Source organism: Plasmopara halstedii, assembly GCF_900000015.1.
Source record: "Plasmopara halstedii genome assembly, contig: Scaffold_671, whole genome shotgun sequence".
In the NCBI taxonomy this organism is placed as follows: domain Eukaryota; phylum Oomycota; class Peronosporomycetes; order Peronosporales; family Peronosporaceae; genus Plasmopara; species Plasmopara halstedii.
This window is the reverse complement of record NW_020187588.1, coordinates 222,390-236,874: the sequence shown is the minus strand read 5'-3', so window position 1 is coordinate 236,874 and position 14,485 is coordinate 222,390. Positions and strand designations below refer to the sequence as shown.

At 44.9% G+C, this 14,485-nt stretch overlaps 4 protein-coding genes across 4 annotated transcripts; 1 reads left to right on the top strand and 3 right to left on the bottom strand.

Annotated features, from left to right (window-relative positions):
• Window positions 1–486: 486 nt before the first annotated feature.
• PHALS_13615 (uncharacterized protein) lies at window positions 487–709 on the bottom strand (the record flags this gene model as incomplete). Its single annotated transcript, XM_024729407.1, has 2 exons — window positions 487–513; window positions 587–709. 2 exons carry the CDS (start codon window positions 707–709, stop codon window positions 487–489), a joined length of 150 nt encoding a protein of 49 aa, XP_024579787.1.
• A 146-nt stretch (window positions 710–855) lies between these two features.
• On the bottom strand, window positions 856–1,194 carry PHALS_13614 (uncharacterized protein; the record flags this gene model as incomplete). Its single annotated transcript, XM_024729406.1, has 1 exon — window positions 856–1,194. One exon carries the CDS (start codon window positions 1,192–1,194, stop codon window positions 856–858), a length of 339 nt encoding a protein of 112 aa, XP_024579786.1.
• Window positions 1,195–2,717: 1,523 nt separating this feature from the next.
• PHALS_13613 (amidophosphoribosyltransferase) lies at window positions 2,718–4,277 on the top strand (the record flags this gene model as incomplete). The annotated part of the gene is made up of 1 exon (XM_024729405.1): window positions 2,718–4,277. The coding sequence occupies one exon, from the start codon at window positions 2,718–2,720 to the stop codon at window positions 4,275–4,277; it is 1,560 nt and encodes a 519-aa protein (XP_024579785.1).
• A 282-nt stretch (window positions 4,278–4,559) lies between these two features.
• Window positions 4,560–7,542, bottom strand: PHALS_13612 (exportin-2-like protein; the record flags this gene model as incomplete). Its single annotated transcript, XM_024729404.1, has 2 exons — window positions 4,560–4,652; window positions 4,726–7,542. The coding sequence occupies 2 exons, from the start codon at window positions 7,540–7,542 to the stop codon at window positions 4,560–4,562; spliced, it is 2,910 nt and encodes a 969-aa protein (XP_024579784.1).
• Window positions 7,543–14,485: the final 6,943 nt, after the last annotated feature.

Genomic DNA, 14,485 nt, shown 5'->3' with positions numbered 1-14,485 from the left:
CGTGCTATATCAGGAGGTAGTGTGTTGCATGCAATATTCTGACTACCAGTATACCTGGCGCTCGTGGTGTTTCAGTCACGTCATTCCTAGGTGGAGAATTTTAAACAAAGGACAGAAATCATTCCACAGTGTTAGTGTCCTTGAAATATATTCGAACTCCTTCGATAAACTTTCCGATTTTGCCGAAGCTAAACACATGATAATTGAGTCCATATTCGTCGTGTTTAATAACTCCTCGCACTGACTCCTGTTCCGGCAAGCTCGGATATACGTAGTCTACGACGCCTCTGATTCCATCATGAGTCTTCCACGGCTTCACAAATCCCGTTGAATTTAAGAATCAGCAATCCTGGGGTATGAGCTTCACTCCTCTTTAAATGAAAATCGTTTAAGGTCTAAGTCCCATTCTCTTATATCGTTTTGAGGTGCAAAAAAATCCACATCCATTCCAGCATAACATTCAGAAATTTTTCCCGCGAGAAATCTTTATCGGCACTTTTTTTTTATTTCGTCCTTCAGTTAAGAACGAAGGTGGCGCTCAACGCACAGATGTATTGCATTTTCACAGGTAAACAACTCGGCGTACCGCGGAGCCGCTCAACGATAAAATAATGCTCACTCTAGTAAGGCGGTGTCCTATACCTCTGGCGCCATTCATCTGCCTCTCGTGGAACAAAAGCTGTACACCTTTATCAAAATTCAGACCCATACGGTACTTTCTTTAGAACTTAGTCGGTGAATTGACCTTAGGTGCTACCAGGTACAATAAGTTTGCCGTGGTACCCTGCGCTAAGAAGCTTTCGGCTCGTAAAGGTCGCGTTGACGAACGCACGGAAGATGTGTCTAAGTTCATCACTAGAACCCGCTTAAAGTGATACTTAACATATATGTTGACAGAATAATAAAAACACCTGAATGAACGCATCGCGTGAGGTTAGCAGCTACAGCCTCTTCTTTGGGAATACCATATGATGGTACGTTACCACCGTACTTCCAAAGTATGCTGTAGGCGTTAAGAGCATTAGGATACGGAGTTACATATCCCATAAGAGCATTGTTGAGCTCTGTTACTCTAGCTAGACATCTGATGCCTTGGCAATGACATTCTTCACAGGTCAGACACGAGAAGTTGATAATTTCAATCGAGAAAATATTAAGGTCTCTTCTGCATCTCTGCCCATGGATGCACGACATTTGTACTGGCCCGCTTGCTATAAGAATTCTTTTTTTTAAATTCAGTTTTGTGTATTACAAGTTTACTCGTAATCAGCCCACTAATTCTGTGAGCAGTCTGTGACTTCAAAACTTTCCGCACGATGACCGGAGAAACTCAGGAATTCCTTCCTACACTTGACCGTTCCGCTTATGTAAATGATCTGAATACAAACGGTAGGACTGATTGGCTGAAGACGCCCCGCGCAGCTCAAATTAAGCCGCTACTCTGGCGCAAAATGTAGAGTTACGAAGACCCTTGTGACGCTCGTTCGTCTTCTACAGAGCGCTTCACGTTTGGGTGGTTCGTGAAAGTGGTATTGAGAAACGGTTTTAGTAAGCCTACGCAAAACACATGTGTCCGCATCTCTGACTGACATTGAGAGTACAACTCAGTATCCTTCTGATTGCGACCGTAAAAGTGCAATATAACAAGTGGTTCGTTTGTGCTCAATTTCAGGCTTATGGTCTACCCGTCTATAAATGGTAGGGTTGTGTACAGTGGCTGCTTTCCTTCCACCTCCGAGAAGCGAGGGTCACTACCTAAGACAATGCCTCGTGGCGTGACTGTCGACCTCTAAGGCTGCATTGAAGAGATGAAAGGTTTTTGTCATGGGACCACTCTAGCAGCCTAGCTTCAATGTTTCTATTAAATGTCGACCTGGCCATAAGGCATATATGCACGCCCTTGATACTCTATGTCGTAAAGGAGCCTTGAGCGTGTTGCTTATATTTAAAAGTTACATTTTGATGTCTACAGAAATGAAAAGAAATGGCTGTAAGGTCCTCATTGTTTGTTTCGGTCAATTCGATCACATTCCTGCTTTGTTTGCATCTGACTGGAATGGCTCGGCTGGTTACGCATACGAAGTGACAGCTGATTCCATAAGTCAACTGTTTCGCAACGCAGAATTGGCGGAAAACTCTCCGACTTTCAGTAGAAGGTAGCGTCAGTGCTTTCTATTAATACGGATGACAATCTAGTGCTTGTTGGTGTATACATAGTGCAGAGTGGCTTGAACAATACTATCGATTGATACTTACAACTGTCTGTTTGGATACGATCTGAAGTTGCCACTGACAGCCCAACCCCAACAATATCTTGGTAGCAAAATCAGAAGGAGCGCACTACCCCTTCGAGTACCATATTTGATAGAAAGTGACCAAAGACGCTGTTGGGCAATATGTACAAACACTAAGTCTTACAAGGTCTTTGGCGATGGCTTTGCACTGTATAACATGTGCATTGTTTCACGGATGATATTATAGAGGCCATTTATGGCTAGGTTTTGTTTGCCAAGGAAGTCAAATGGCTAGTTGTTTCGTGGTTAGTGTTGTAAGACCACTGAAATTTTATGGTGACGCACACAATACTGTGACACACATTTGTTGAATTTGACTAATTGTTGGACGTAAAAAGCTAAAGAATTTATACTGCTGGCCACTCGGTCATCGAAATATCAACAGCATTTTCTCGCTACTTCTGCGCTTTTCCGTTCTGAGCCATGTGCGGGATCATCGCGTTGATGTTGGCCAACAAGTATGAGCACTGTAATCAGGGACTTTACGATGGCCTGACTGTACTGCAGCACCGCGGACAAGATGCCGCCGGCATCATGACGTGTGAGAAGAAGCGGCTGTTTCTACGCAAGGACAACGGCCTTGTGCGCGACGTGTTCAAACAAAACCATATGCTTAATCTACGCGGCAACATGGGCATCGGTCATTGTCGGTATCCGACTGCCGGCTCCAGCGCGAGCTCTGAAGCACAGCCATTTTACACAAACTCACCTTACGGTGTAGCGCTTGCGCACAATGGAAACCTTACGAACTCGCACGAGCTTGTGGATCAGCTGGCAAATACGAACTTCCGACACGTAAATACGGACTCAGACTCGGAGCTTTTGCTTAACATTTTGGCTTCGGAGCTGCTTAAACGTGTTGACCAGCCACTGGACACAACAATGGTACTAGATGCTGTCACGGGCGTTTTTCAGCGTTGCCGCGGTGGCTTCGCAGCCGTTGTGCTCATAAACGGCTTTGGAATCGTTGCCTTCCGAGATCCTCATGGGATTCGTCCTCTAGTGTTTGGTACTCGTCGATCGCAACATGGAAACGATTACGTTGTGGCCTCCGAAAGTGTTGCCATTGCTACGCTTGAGTTCAAGCTAGAGCGTGACTTTGCCCCTGGTGAAGCGATGGTCATCAAACAGAGTGGTGAAATGACCACTCGCAGATGCGTAGCTGACGCGAGCCTATCATCGTGTATTTTTGAGCATGTCTATTTTGCTCGCCCTGACTCGTTTATAGACGGTGTTTCAGTGTACCAGGCACGCCGGAATATGGGGGCTAAGCTCGCACAGAAGATATTGCGTGAGCGTCCTAATCACGGTATTGATGTTATTATTCCGATTCCAGACACAAGTCGTACGTCAGCACTTGAAGCGTCTCAAAGTCTCAACATTCCATACCGGGAAGGCTTCGTTAAAAATCGGTACATTGCGCGAACGTTTATCATGCCTGGTCAAGTCGCACGGAAAAAGACTGTTCGAATGAAACTAAATGCGATCCGCTCGGAATTTGAAGGCAAAGTGGTACTTCTTGTAGACGATTCGATCGTTCGAGGCACCACCTCCCGTCAGATTGTTCAAATTGCGCGCGAGAATGGCGCCAAAGCTGTGTACTTTGCTTCCGCGGCACCGGCTATTCGTTATCCAAACGTTTACGGAATTGATATGCCCACAACAGAAGAGTTAATTGCTTTTAACAGGACGGAAGCTCAGGTAGCAAAGGAGATTGGCTGCGAATGGATGATTTTTCAGGATTTGAAGGACCTGGAAGACTCTGTACGTCAGGAAAATACGTCGCTTATAAGCTTTGACTCGTCGTGCTTTGATGGCAAGTACGTCACGGGTGATGTGGACCAAGCATACTTCGAACGACTGCATGCTGAGCGCTGCGATGCGCGCATGGAGGCTAAGAATATGGGCTTCACTCCATTTAATCGCACGATCTCCATGCCGCAATCTGATGAAAGCATCGACATGTACAACGCTCCGCAATAGATTAGCTATTCTTGTGGCTGCTAGTTAATTACTTACGATTCTTAGACCGTAGGAGCTGAGATATGCTTTATTTGCATAGCTTTTGTCTCTTTGAAGCATTTTATCTGTAGATTTCCATAGAAAATGAAATGAACATCATTTTATCCTAAACGCTTTTTTACGCAAATATGAAAATTATAGCAATGATGGTGAGAGCAAGGGTGTGCAAAATCTCGATCTCGCCCAACACATGTGAGGTTTACATCAAAGACTTTTTCATGCGCATAAATTGTCGATCCATATCTATTGGAATGGCACGTTGTTTTGAGCAAAGTACGACTGCAAAGACGTCAATGTTGCAGGCGTCGGCAGTTTGGTCTGCGCGTATGCCAGATGCTAATTTCAGCAAACAAACATGCACAAAGAATCAGATACTCTCATATGCTCTTAGAAATATAAAAAATCGTACCACGCCGGGTCTTGCGGCTGACAACTTGGAGATCGACTCAGCAAGATAACGAGCCGGCACGGGAAACTCTTGCAAGTAGTCAAGCGAAACCACCGACGCGAAAAACAGTTTGGCGTAACCAGCTTCGTACCCCGTCTGTTCAAGCTCCAGCAAGGATTCATCCTCATCCTTGGTAGATGGACCATTTTCGCCACCTTCCTCGAGTACTGCTACCGCTGCTACCAGCATTTCTGTCCACAAATCCAAATCGGCAATGCACAGATTTGTTTCACACATCAGTCGCGTCAAGCCAATAAGGCACGCCTTTCGCTCTGCAAGCCCACGAGCACGCGCATTGCATGTCAGCCATACAGACCTGATGAACATGATAGACATGCCTTTTTGCAGCGATTCCAAAGAAGTGAGCAAAGCATCCGGACCAAGTATCCCAATCAGCACTGATACGGTGTAAATTAGCTCTTTTACATAACCCAAAGAATTGCGTCCCGCCATCCGGGTTTGCAATCGAATCATGAGAATTTTGACAATCTCGTTTAGATAGCTTGCATATGCCTCCTTGGGCATATAAGCAAAAAGCCCTCGCAGAAGTGAAAAAGCATTTGCTTCAGTAGTTCTGGACGAAATAAGCTTTTGAAAAACGCCAAGGATTCCTTGCACCGACTGAGCAACATCAGTTGGCACTTTGCGCATGTATGCCTCAATAAGCTTAACAATCGCCGGCACGTTGCTAACCCGTTCCCACAATGCAGGATTCAGCAAGACAGGAAACATACTCTTATACGCGTCAGAAACACCGCTTGGTCGAAGCTCTAGCATTTGAGCAAGCACTTGATACACATAGGGCGACAGCGCCTCGACATCGTTCGAAAGCACTTTTTGAAATGGTGGAAACAATAGCTCTTCAAACCGCTCCGTCGCAGCAGGGTTCGTCTTGCATACATTAAGAATTAATACCGACAGCGACTCGAACAGGTAGTGGCTGAACGATGGATTGCTTGGGTTGGCGCAAATACGAGTAAGAATTCTAGTAAGCTTGCTTACAGCCATGTCTGTAAGAGGCAAGATGTCTTCCTTGGCTACATTTAGCACTCGCATAATCACCTTCATCAAGTAGTCATTTTCTGGATAGTTTGGTTGCTCAAGGATACTGAATACATGCTCCAAAAGCTTGCCAAGATATGGTGCAAGTCGTACCTTACCAAAGCGAAGCGAGCCTGATGAGTCTTTGACAGTCAAAAGACGTTCCAAACATGCTGCAGCATACGTATGGACCACGAATTGCAATGGATCCATGCAGGTCATCAAAAGAGAAAATAGCTGATCGATGACTTCAACTGGCAGTTGACTACGAAATGTCGAAACAAATTTGATCGCGTCGGCCTTCAAAATAAGTGAAGCTTGGTTAGGAGTTGAGAGCTCGGGCAACACTTCGGCCATGAAAAACTCCAGCAAAGGGACACGCGCATTCACTTCTGACACTCCACGTAGACGTGACTGCTTAATAGCAGATATAGCAATGACAAGATTAATCGATACATCTTTCATCGCCCAATTACGTGCTGGATCGACCTTGAATTGCTGCAACTGCGTCTGAATAGTGCTCATACAAATCTGCGTCACCGCCTCGTCAAAGTTGCTAAGAAGTCCGCGCACCAAGTCTCGCGCGGCACTCCGACGACTGTCTCCATCCGAACCTTCAATGTCACGGCGAATGTAATCCATTGGATTGTCTTCAAACAATTCTTCGTCAGACGACCGCAATTGTAGATTTGTCACGACAATTCCACACAATTCAGTCAAGACCTGAGGAGCCTCGAAAAGTGCGCGATGAAATGATCGAGAGGCTACTGATGTAAGGAACTTCATGCACTTAGCTGCCAATTCGTCGTGTTTAGGGAAAAGCGTCATCCGATTGGCCAGAAGATTCCAAATCACTTCGGTAAATTTTTGTAAAAAGGGTTTAAACTCTTCGTCGTACTTTTCAGCGTAAAGATTGATATTCTCTACTATTGCCACGAGCACTCGATCAATCGGACCAGGTTCATCTTCATTGTCTGCATCTACCAGCGCCGGGTTGTCGTAGTTAAAGTAACTTAGAAACTCTCCCATCCATTCAGAGATGTGGTCCTCAAAGAATTCAGGTAAATCTTGCCAGTTTAGCGAGTAGAATATTCGACTCATGTACCGCAACGCCGTCATCATCTGCGTCTGCTGTGCAACTGTAGCCCCGGATGAACGCAACGCCACACCTGTTTCCTTAAAAAATACGAGAAGAGGTTCCTGAAAAAATTCAAGACAGTGCTGAAGTTCCCGAAAAAGATCGTCGGACTTGAAAACGTTGCGAAAGCGCTTGAAGATAGTGTTTGCCGTCATAAGGACACCATTACGTACTTGCCAATCCTTTTCATTCTGTAGCCTCTGTACCAACTGAGCCAGCAAGCCCATCCATTGAGCGGGGAAATCGTACTCTCCAATGGTTGTAAGCGCTTCAATTAGTTGCTTTTGCAAAGTCTCGGGCATGCGGCACATGAGCTCTACCAGATGTTGTTTGACCAAGTTCTTCTCACTGAGAGGAACGCAACCTTGTTTTTCAGGATCCCAATTGTGCTTGACAAAATTCTTAAACAACAGCGCGGCGGCCAGACGCACCTCTTGCTTCTCACCCGCACTCTCAAGTAGTTGCAGAAGCAATAGTACGTAATTTGGCTGTGACGAAAGCGTACTCAGATACGTCTCGGCATTCTTACGTGTCTCAGCAAAAGGAGAGAGCGTTTGCTCAAGAGATTGACGAAGCATCGGCATGTTGGGCTCCGCCATTTCTACCTATATCTTCACTTTGTTGTCGGGTGGCTGGTGTGTTGGAAATCTCCTTGCGTTGAAATGACATTACCGGCACTGATTGGCCAATATGCTAATTTCAACTCAAAAAACTCTAAAGGCTATTCTAATTCACAGTTGATCAAAGACAAATAAATTGAATTTTAGCAATATTTACTTTTGAACATGCTGCCCACAGCAGTTGCAAATAATTTGAAGGTTAGCTAGCCACTTTACAATGACTTTTGTATACATTGGAATGAAATGTGTTTTGCTGACAGCTGTCAGCAGAAAAAGAAACTCGTCTTTAACAACGAGATTTATAGCTTTTTAGCACGGATTTCCTTCTCGCAAGACAGGCATAATGGCGGCCCTTTCTGTAAAGTGACAGTACTAAGCAGAACATTTACCGTACCCTGTAGATTGAGTAACATTGGTACCGTCTCGATGGTCGACCAGCCTTCCCCGTGCTTCTTGGTCCTTCAAAAGCTCGCGAATCCTTAGCAGCCTCGGAGCCGGCTGCGCGTTCGACAGCTCGTCCGCCATCACTTTCAGTGCCACGTTCACCGGGCGCATTGCATTCTAGTTCCTCATGAGGAGACGTACGTCGACATGCTTCTGGCGGGCCTCACTTTCAACTCATTTATTTGCTGATTGGTTAACCAAGTACAGCATCATCGGTGAGCTCCGATCTCCTCACCAGCTTTTTCACGCGTGGAAGCTCCCTTCGTGGCAATCTGGGTAGCTCTAAATGGGCCTTTGCAATTGATACAGCAGAATTATACAGCACAACGCGCTTGTTAGAGCCCGGCCTTGTTCCAGTTTCGTAAGTATGGGCTCGTTTATGCATGGTCGCTTTCAGCATGAACAAGAAGCAAAGGTTACCTTCCGTTTTGACGTTGACGTCGGCGTCGCGCTTTAAACTACAGGATAAAGTGACCTGCCAATAGGTTTGACGTCTGCGTTACTGCGTATTTATAGACTTTATTGAATACCGCTGTGACTTATGAGCCTGTCATCAAGCAGTTACATATCTTTAGACTCGCTCGTAACGGAACTAACATCATCAAGATACTCGAAGCAGAGCATCTTGCCGCTTCCCGTTAACGATGTGCATGACTCACGTAAGGGTAGACGATGCAGACGTTCAAGCATCATAGAAGCCTTGATAGAATAAGAGTGCAAAGCCTTGTAGCTTAAAGAAAAGCGCAGGTAGTGTAGTAATCCGTTCGAGCTGTTCTAATCAGTTATAAGGCCTTAAATAATGGGCTACACTTAGCCATTTAAAACCATGGTGTCTCCTGTCTTTTGAAGTGGGTGGCGTAAGCCAATCACTTCTACTGGATACTTTCGACAGAAATTGAAATACAATCTCCGCATGCAGCGGGGCTGCCGTAGATTAGCGCTTGAGAAAGCGTATTTTAAGGTCACCGATCCTTCGTTCTTTACAAGAACCAAGTATGAGTTAGCGGATCGCAATTCGCTTACTCCGAGAGTAATTATTGCCTTCCAAGGCTAATTGACTCTTCGGTTTAAAAATTCAAAACTGATTTTTATTTATTTATTTATCCTAATTATAGAAGTTTAGATTTTACTAAATATGCTATACATATAGTAAAATCTAAATACATGCATAGCTACTGGCTACCTAGCCCGGTACCGTATTCTTGTTTGGGTTTGGTCACACCATGCACATCTCGTGTGACACACACCTCTGTTACCAGGGTACGTGTAACCCCGTTACACCGTACATCCAAGATCTTGTATTAGTTCAAGCTGATGTTTAACCTCAAAACACCCTAGATGTATGAGTCAGGCTCATAGAAACCCAACGTTTGATTAGTGAAACCTATAGGAGCCCTTGGGGTGTTTTGCATGTAGCTCTAGGAACCATTAACTCATTTCGATTCGCGTGCAAATTGCCTTCAAGTCCTCAAGCCGTTCTTCTTCTTTCCACGTCGAGACTGTCCCCTCATTTCATATTAAGAATCGCTTCCTCGTCGCACAAGCGTGTGTGTTGTGCTTGAGGGACTGTTGCGAACAGCGCCCTGTGACACCTTGTAGCACTTCGAGCGCTCTAAGCGACGGCTTACGATTCTGGTTTGGTGGTGCGGCAAATAAGGACGCTGCGCATTCCTTTCCAAGTTATACTCTTGACCTTGTCTCAACGACATAGGATGGTTGAAGTACCACTCGGCCCATCGGGACCGCAAACTGATTTACTGACGAATGACATGTTTCCTCGTTTGCCTTCAAATGAGTGGATGGGTATCGGTTGGATGTGAGTAATCGCTGATGCTGTTGCAGTCAGCATACTGAGTCGTAACAGAAGAACGCGGCCACCATTTTCATGCATTATGAAAATACTCGCCAGTAGGTTGCAACTCCTGTATTTACTTACAGAACGATACCTCCGAAGCTGAAACTTTGTTTGCACTGTAGTGAAGAGAACGACCCTTTCCCACGAAGTTTGGCCGAGTCGGATGGATCGATCATTGTAAGACCAATGATCATTTTCATTTCGCATTGGGCAAGTTAGCACCATGCACAGTCATAACTTTGGCTCGAACAACGCACCAGAGTCACTCAAGGTTCGTAGTGGATTTCAAAATCATCTAAAAAGACGACGTCTTGGACAGTCAAAGTCGCACTTTGCCTGACACTAATACCAATATTAGTGGATAATGCATGTGCAATATGCACCTTGGGACGATAGTTCTGTGTATCCACAGCATCCACAGTACTCTCTCGAGACCAGCAGGTAGCACCGATTACTGGTCGCTCCATTTTTTACCTTTTGGGTGTTCAAATCGACGACCATTAAAGTATCCGCGATTATTCAAACTAGCACCCTGTGTCCGTTGCGACTTGGCAAAGACACTTTGCATTTCCAATAATTATGAACCGGCGTGATATAAACGAAAACACTTTCCATTGTTGCGAGAACGCTCAATTCCAGGCATGGAAATGTACGAGATGTCCTTTGGCTCTAGACCATCACTTATACTAGATGACCGGAGCGCTTGTCATGGTACGAAGCCATTGAACTCGGCTCGCTCGATGCTTAAGTTTTCTTACATCGCACAGTTAATAGCTTCGTCCAGCGTCTTGGTGTACCCGCAGAGCAGTTAATATCGGACCGACCCGTCATTTAGACACCACGAGCTTTACTACTTGCGCTGCAACGTCAATTGGCTTGTCAAAAATACTCGGTTCCAAGTAACGAGCATGCTGTGCGTACGAGTGTAGATTGTAGCGAGTTTGACAAAGCTTCACGAACTCAACACGGGTACTGAACTCACTATGTGGTAGTTCAAACGTTTATTTTTATTCGATCGCGAAGCGTTCGTAGCTAAGAGATCAATTTAGAGCGGCTGAAGATGCCAAAGCAAATCATTTGCTTAGTAACGAAGGTTGGGGTTCTGATGTGAAGATGAGGTATGTCATGATTGAAGCGTATTAAGCCTAACACTGACTGAATGAATTTAAAGATCGTCGTTAGCAATTCGTGCAGCGCTGGTTTAAGCTTCGAGACGATGAGCGAAATGTTATGGGCAAATACTTCTAATGAAGAAGTCACAGATGGTCCAAGTGATATTGTGGTGTGCGATTCCCACCATGCTCACAGGACAATCTCAAAAGTTTATCGAAACAAACATACTGTAGGTGGAGCAGTCAGGCGCCAAAAAAATGTCTCTTTTGCCGTCAACATGGATTTGTGTGTGCAATTGTATTATAAACAATAGTGGGGCTAGAGGCAAAAAACATCCAAGAGAAAGTAACAATGCCGCCAAGAAGTGTTTTTCGTCAAGTAATGTGTGTGCTCCTGATCGAGGTACACGCTGTAATAATGAAGGGAGCGTCCAAGAACGAGGCACTTCGATCGATCTAGTAAATGTTGTGGTCAATAGCGAAGAAAGTGTAGTCGATGTTATCTGTCACGCAAAGATTTAAGATCCTCCATGTTCAGTCAAGGAAGCAGTTTCCTCGCCGTTAATAAGCAAGAAGACGCCGAAGCGTAGCCTGGCGAAAGGTGGATTTTTGCAAATATGTGCAATCGGCGAAGAAGCTATCCACGATGCCACTAATCCTGCAGAAGTATAGATGAGCAGACACGTAGCAAAGGTTTATTGAGCAGTCGTGGGACACTCTAAGAACAAACCCAGGGAAGAAACTTTCAAGGAATATGCTGATAATATTCCCGGACAAGATGCCAGACGAATTGCAATCTGACCGAGGCATTCGTCATTAGATTGACATACTCCTTGGTACAAAATACTGTATTACACGGCAGCAGCCGTTGCCGAGATAACAAGTCATTGCAGTCGACGAATTCTTCGCGCAGCGATAGAAAACTGGTCATGTGCATAAAGCCAAGTCACGCACTGTAGTCCAACCTTCTCTGCGAAAAAAGTCAAAGTAGTTGGTTGCACTGTTCACGCTTTCAACAAATTGAACGATCTGCGCAGACTCCGGACCACGCAAGGATATGATCCCTGATGGAACTGTTGGAAACATTGTTATCAGCGCGATCGATCTGCGCGATAGTTGCTACCAGAAACGAATTCACGATAAGGATACACCACCCATACCCCCAGTAAAATGCTGCGAGAATGGGTAGTGATACAACAAGGTTTGAAGATCTCACTCGCGACGTTCAACAGAGCGTTCACAAATCTTCTTCGGTTGGGAGATTTTGCACCGAGTTTGCTAATAGAAAGATAATGGGTAAGAATTCTGATGTCGATGTTCATTTTGGTCATTTCTGTCAACTCTTGCGTTTTAAGCGAGCGATTAAACTCTTCGCCAACCTGAGATCCCCGTTCTCGGCTACCTTGTGGGCAAGAGATCCGGATAAGGTCAAAGTTATCAATGTTTGATCTGTGCTAGACAATGTGAAACAGCTGAGACAATGGCTGGGCTCTACCAACTATTTGCACACATGCACGCGCAATTATGCAGCGTTGGTGCAATCCCTAACTACTTTATTAAGTCGAAAGAAGGTAACCAACCGGTTAATGTCGAAGTGAGAAAGAGCTTGAGAGAAGCTCCTGTTCTGCGATTGCAAACCACGATTAGCCATTTTATGTGGTCTGCGGAACAAATGATGGTTTGTTGTGCATTGGTTGCGACACGGAATTCTGAGTCGTGAGCGAGTTGTTTCGTATAAATCTCGACAAATTTTGAGTTCTGCTCTACAAAATTGTTCAAAAGGCTCTCGCAGCAATTTTCAAGCGTCGAACAACGCTGCTGCAATACTTCATTCGTTCACAACGAGCGCTCTTCCTATTCAATCTTTTTCACGTTCAGCCCACCTTTGCTATCAGTCTTTCGTGAAGAGAGTCGTCGCTATATTGTTGTGACGATTGTTGATTGCGAAGATTGATCGGCCCTTCATCGTGGAGAAAAGCAGTTGAACAATCAACGCTTGTTTGGTGGCGCGGCAACCAATCAACTCAGACACGTGAGAACCTCGTCAGGCCCTAGCATCTGATGTACCTTACGTGTCCCACATCTACGAGAATCGCTAGTAGTCTTACTCGAAGCAATACCACGACGACCAGAGCTGGGGTCGTGATTAGAGGTTATGCCAGCGCCGACTCGGCGAGCCTGACGCCCCATCTCATGCTCATTATCAAGGCGAACAAATGTTTACCAAGCGTCTAGCATATCTGCGATGGGCTGGGTCTGAACATCACGATCGTTGATCCGACGCCAACGAAAGAAATTCTCTTTGAGAAATTCCGATCTTCGTCTCGGTTAAGAATGGGGGAGACTTTAAGAAAATGAAACTGCTCTTTCGTACTCAGGCGAAACAAGCTCTTCCCACTTGGCTTGTTCACTTGATCGCTTCATTGCTCGTGTTGAAGTAAGCTGTTTCAAAAGGGCTACACAAGTATCAAAGTGCTTCTGACCAAAAGCAGAAATGATGTGAGAGCTACAAGGGCTACACTAAGCCATTACCTGAAGGTACATCTAGTACCTTTCGCGTACATTGCAGGTATCACTGAAGAGATCATAGTATGATACCCACATATGACGAATTCTATTAAGCCACAAACATTTGTATGATACAGAATGGTCGTTCCTATTCGGGCTTATACTGGTGACGAGACCAGCGCATTAACTTCTAGTTAAAACTTTTCACAAAAGGTCAGGCTCATTACACCCAAGATTTTAATAGAATTCAGTTGTAAAATTGCAGTCAAGCCCTCAAGTCGTTGTTCTTGTTTCAATGACGAGGATTTTATTTTCTTTCGTGTGTGTTGTGTTTGAGAGACTGTTGCGAAAAGCGCCATTTTACACTTTATGACGTCAGCTACAGTTGCCGTAAACATCTTGTCGGCTTATCAAGCCATATGCTTGGGTAAGCAGTTAAGAATAAGAGTTTGTGGCGTGATTTGTGTTTGTAGTGCTCATGCAAACGTGCATTTGAAGTGATCAACTAAGCAATAACGTTGTGCGACCAAGATATTCGCAAGATACTTTCAGAATGGGTACTTAAACGAGGTTACGTGGGGTTGGTATGACCTGCAACTAGCATGACTTGCGAATAAATGTCATATGGTTCAAGCGGCATTAAGGATTTGGTGAGGGAGTGAGACTGCCGAGGACTTTGCACAGAGGAAGCTTTGACCCTCGTAGTCCGCGTTACAAACGCATATAGTTTGCCTTCAATCAGGGGCAGAGCCGAGAGTATTGTATTCTTAGGCAAATTCAATTCAGACTAATACTTGTTATATGTGTCTTACTATCTCTCACAATAAAATTGTATTTTCTAACGTGTCCTCGCCTCCTCCTTTTCAGGCTTCATTTATCCCGATATTCCGGTACAAATAATTACACCAAGTGCAATGTGATATTGTGCGATTGTACCAAATGTGTATGGGTTAAGCACATAAAAATTGCAGTGATTACCCGGTTAGAGAGAGAGTTATCTGAT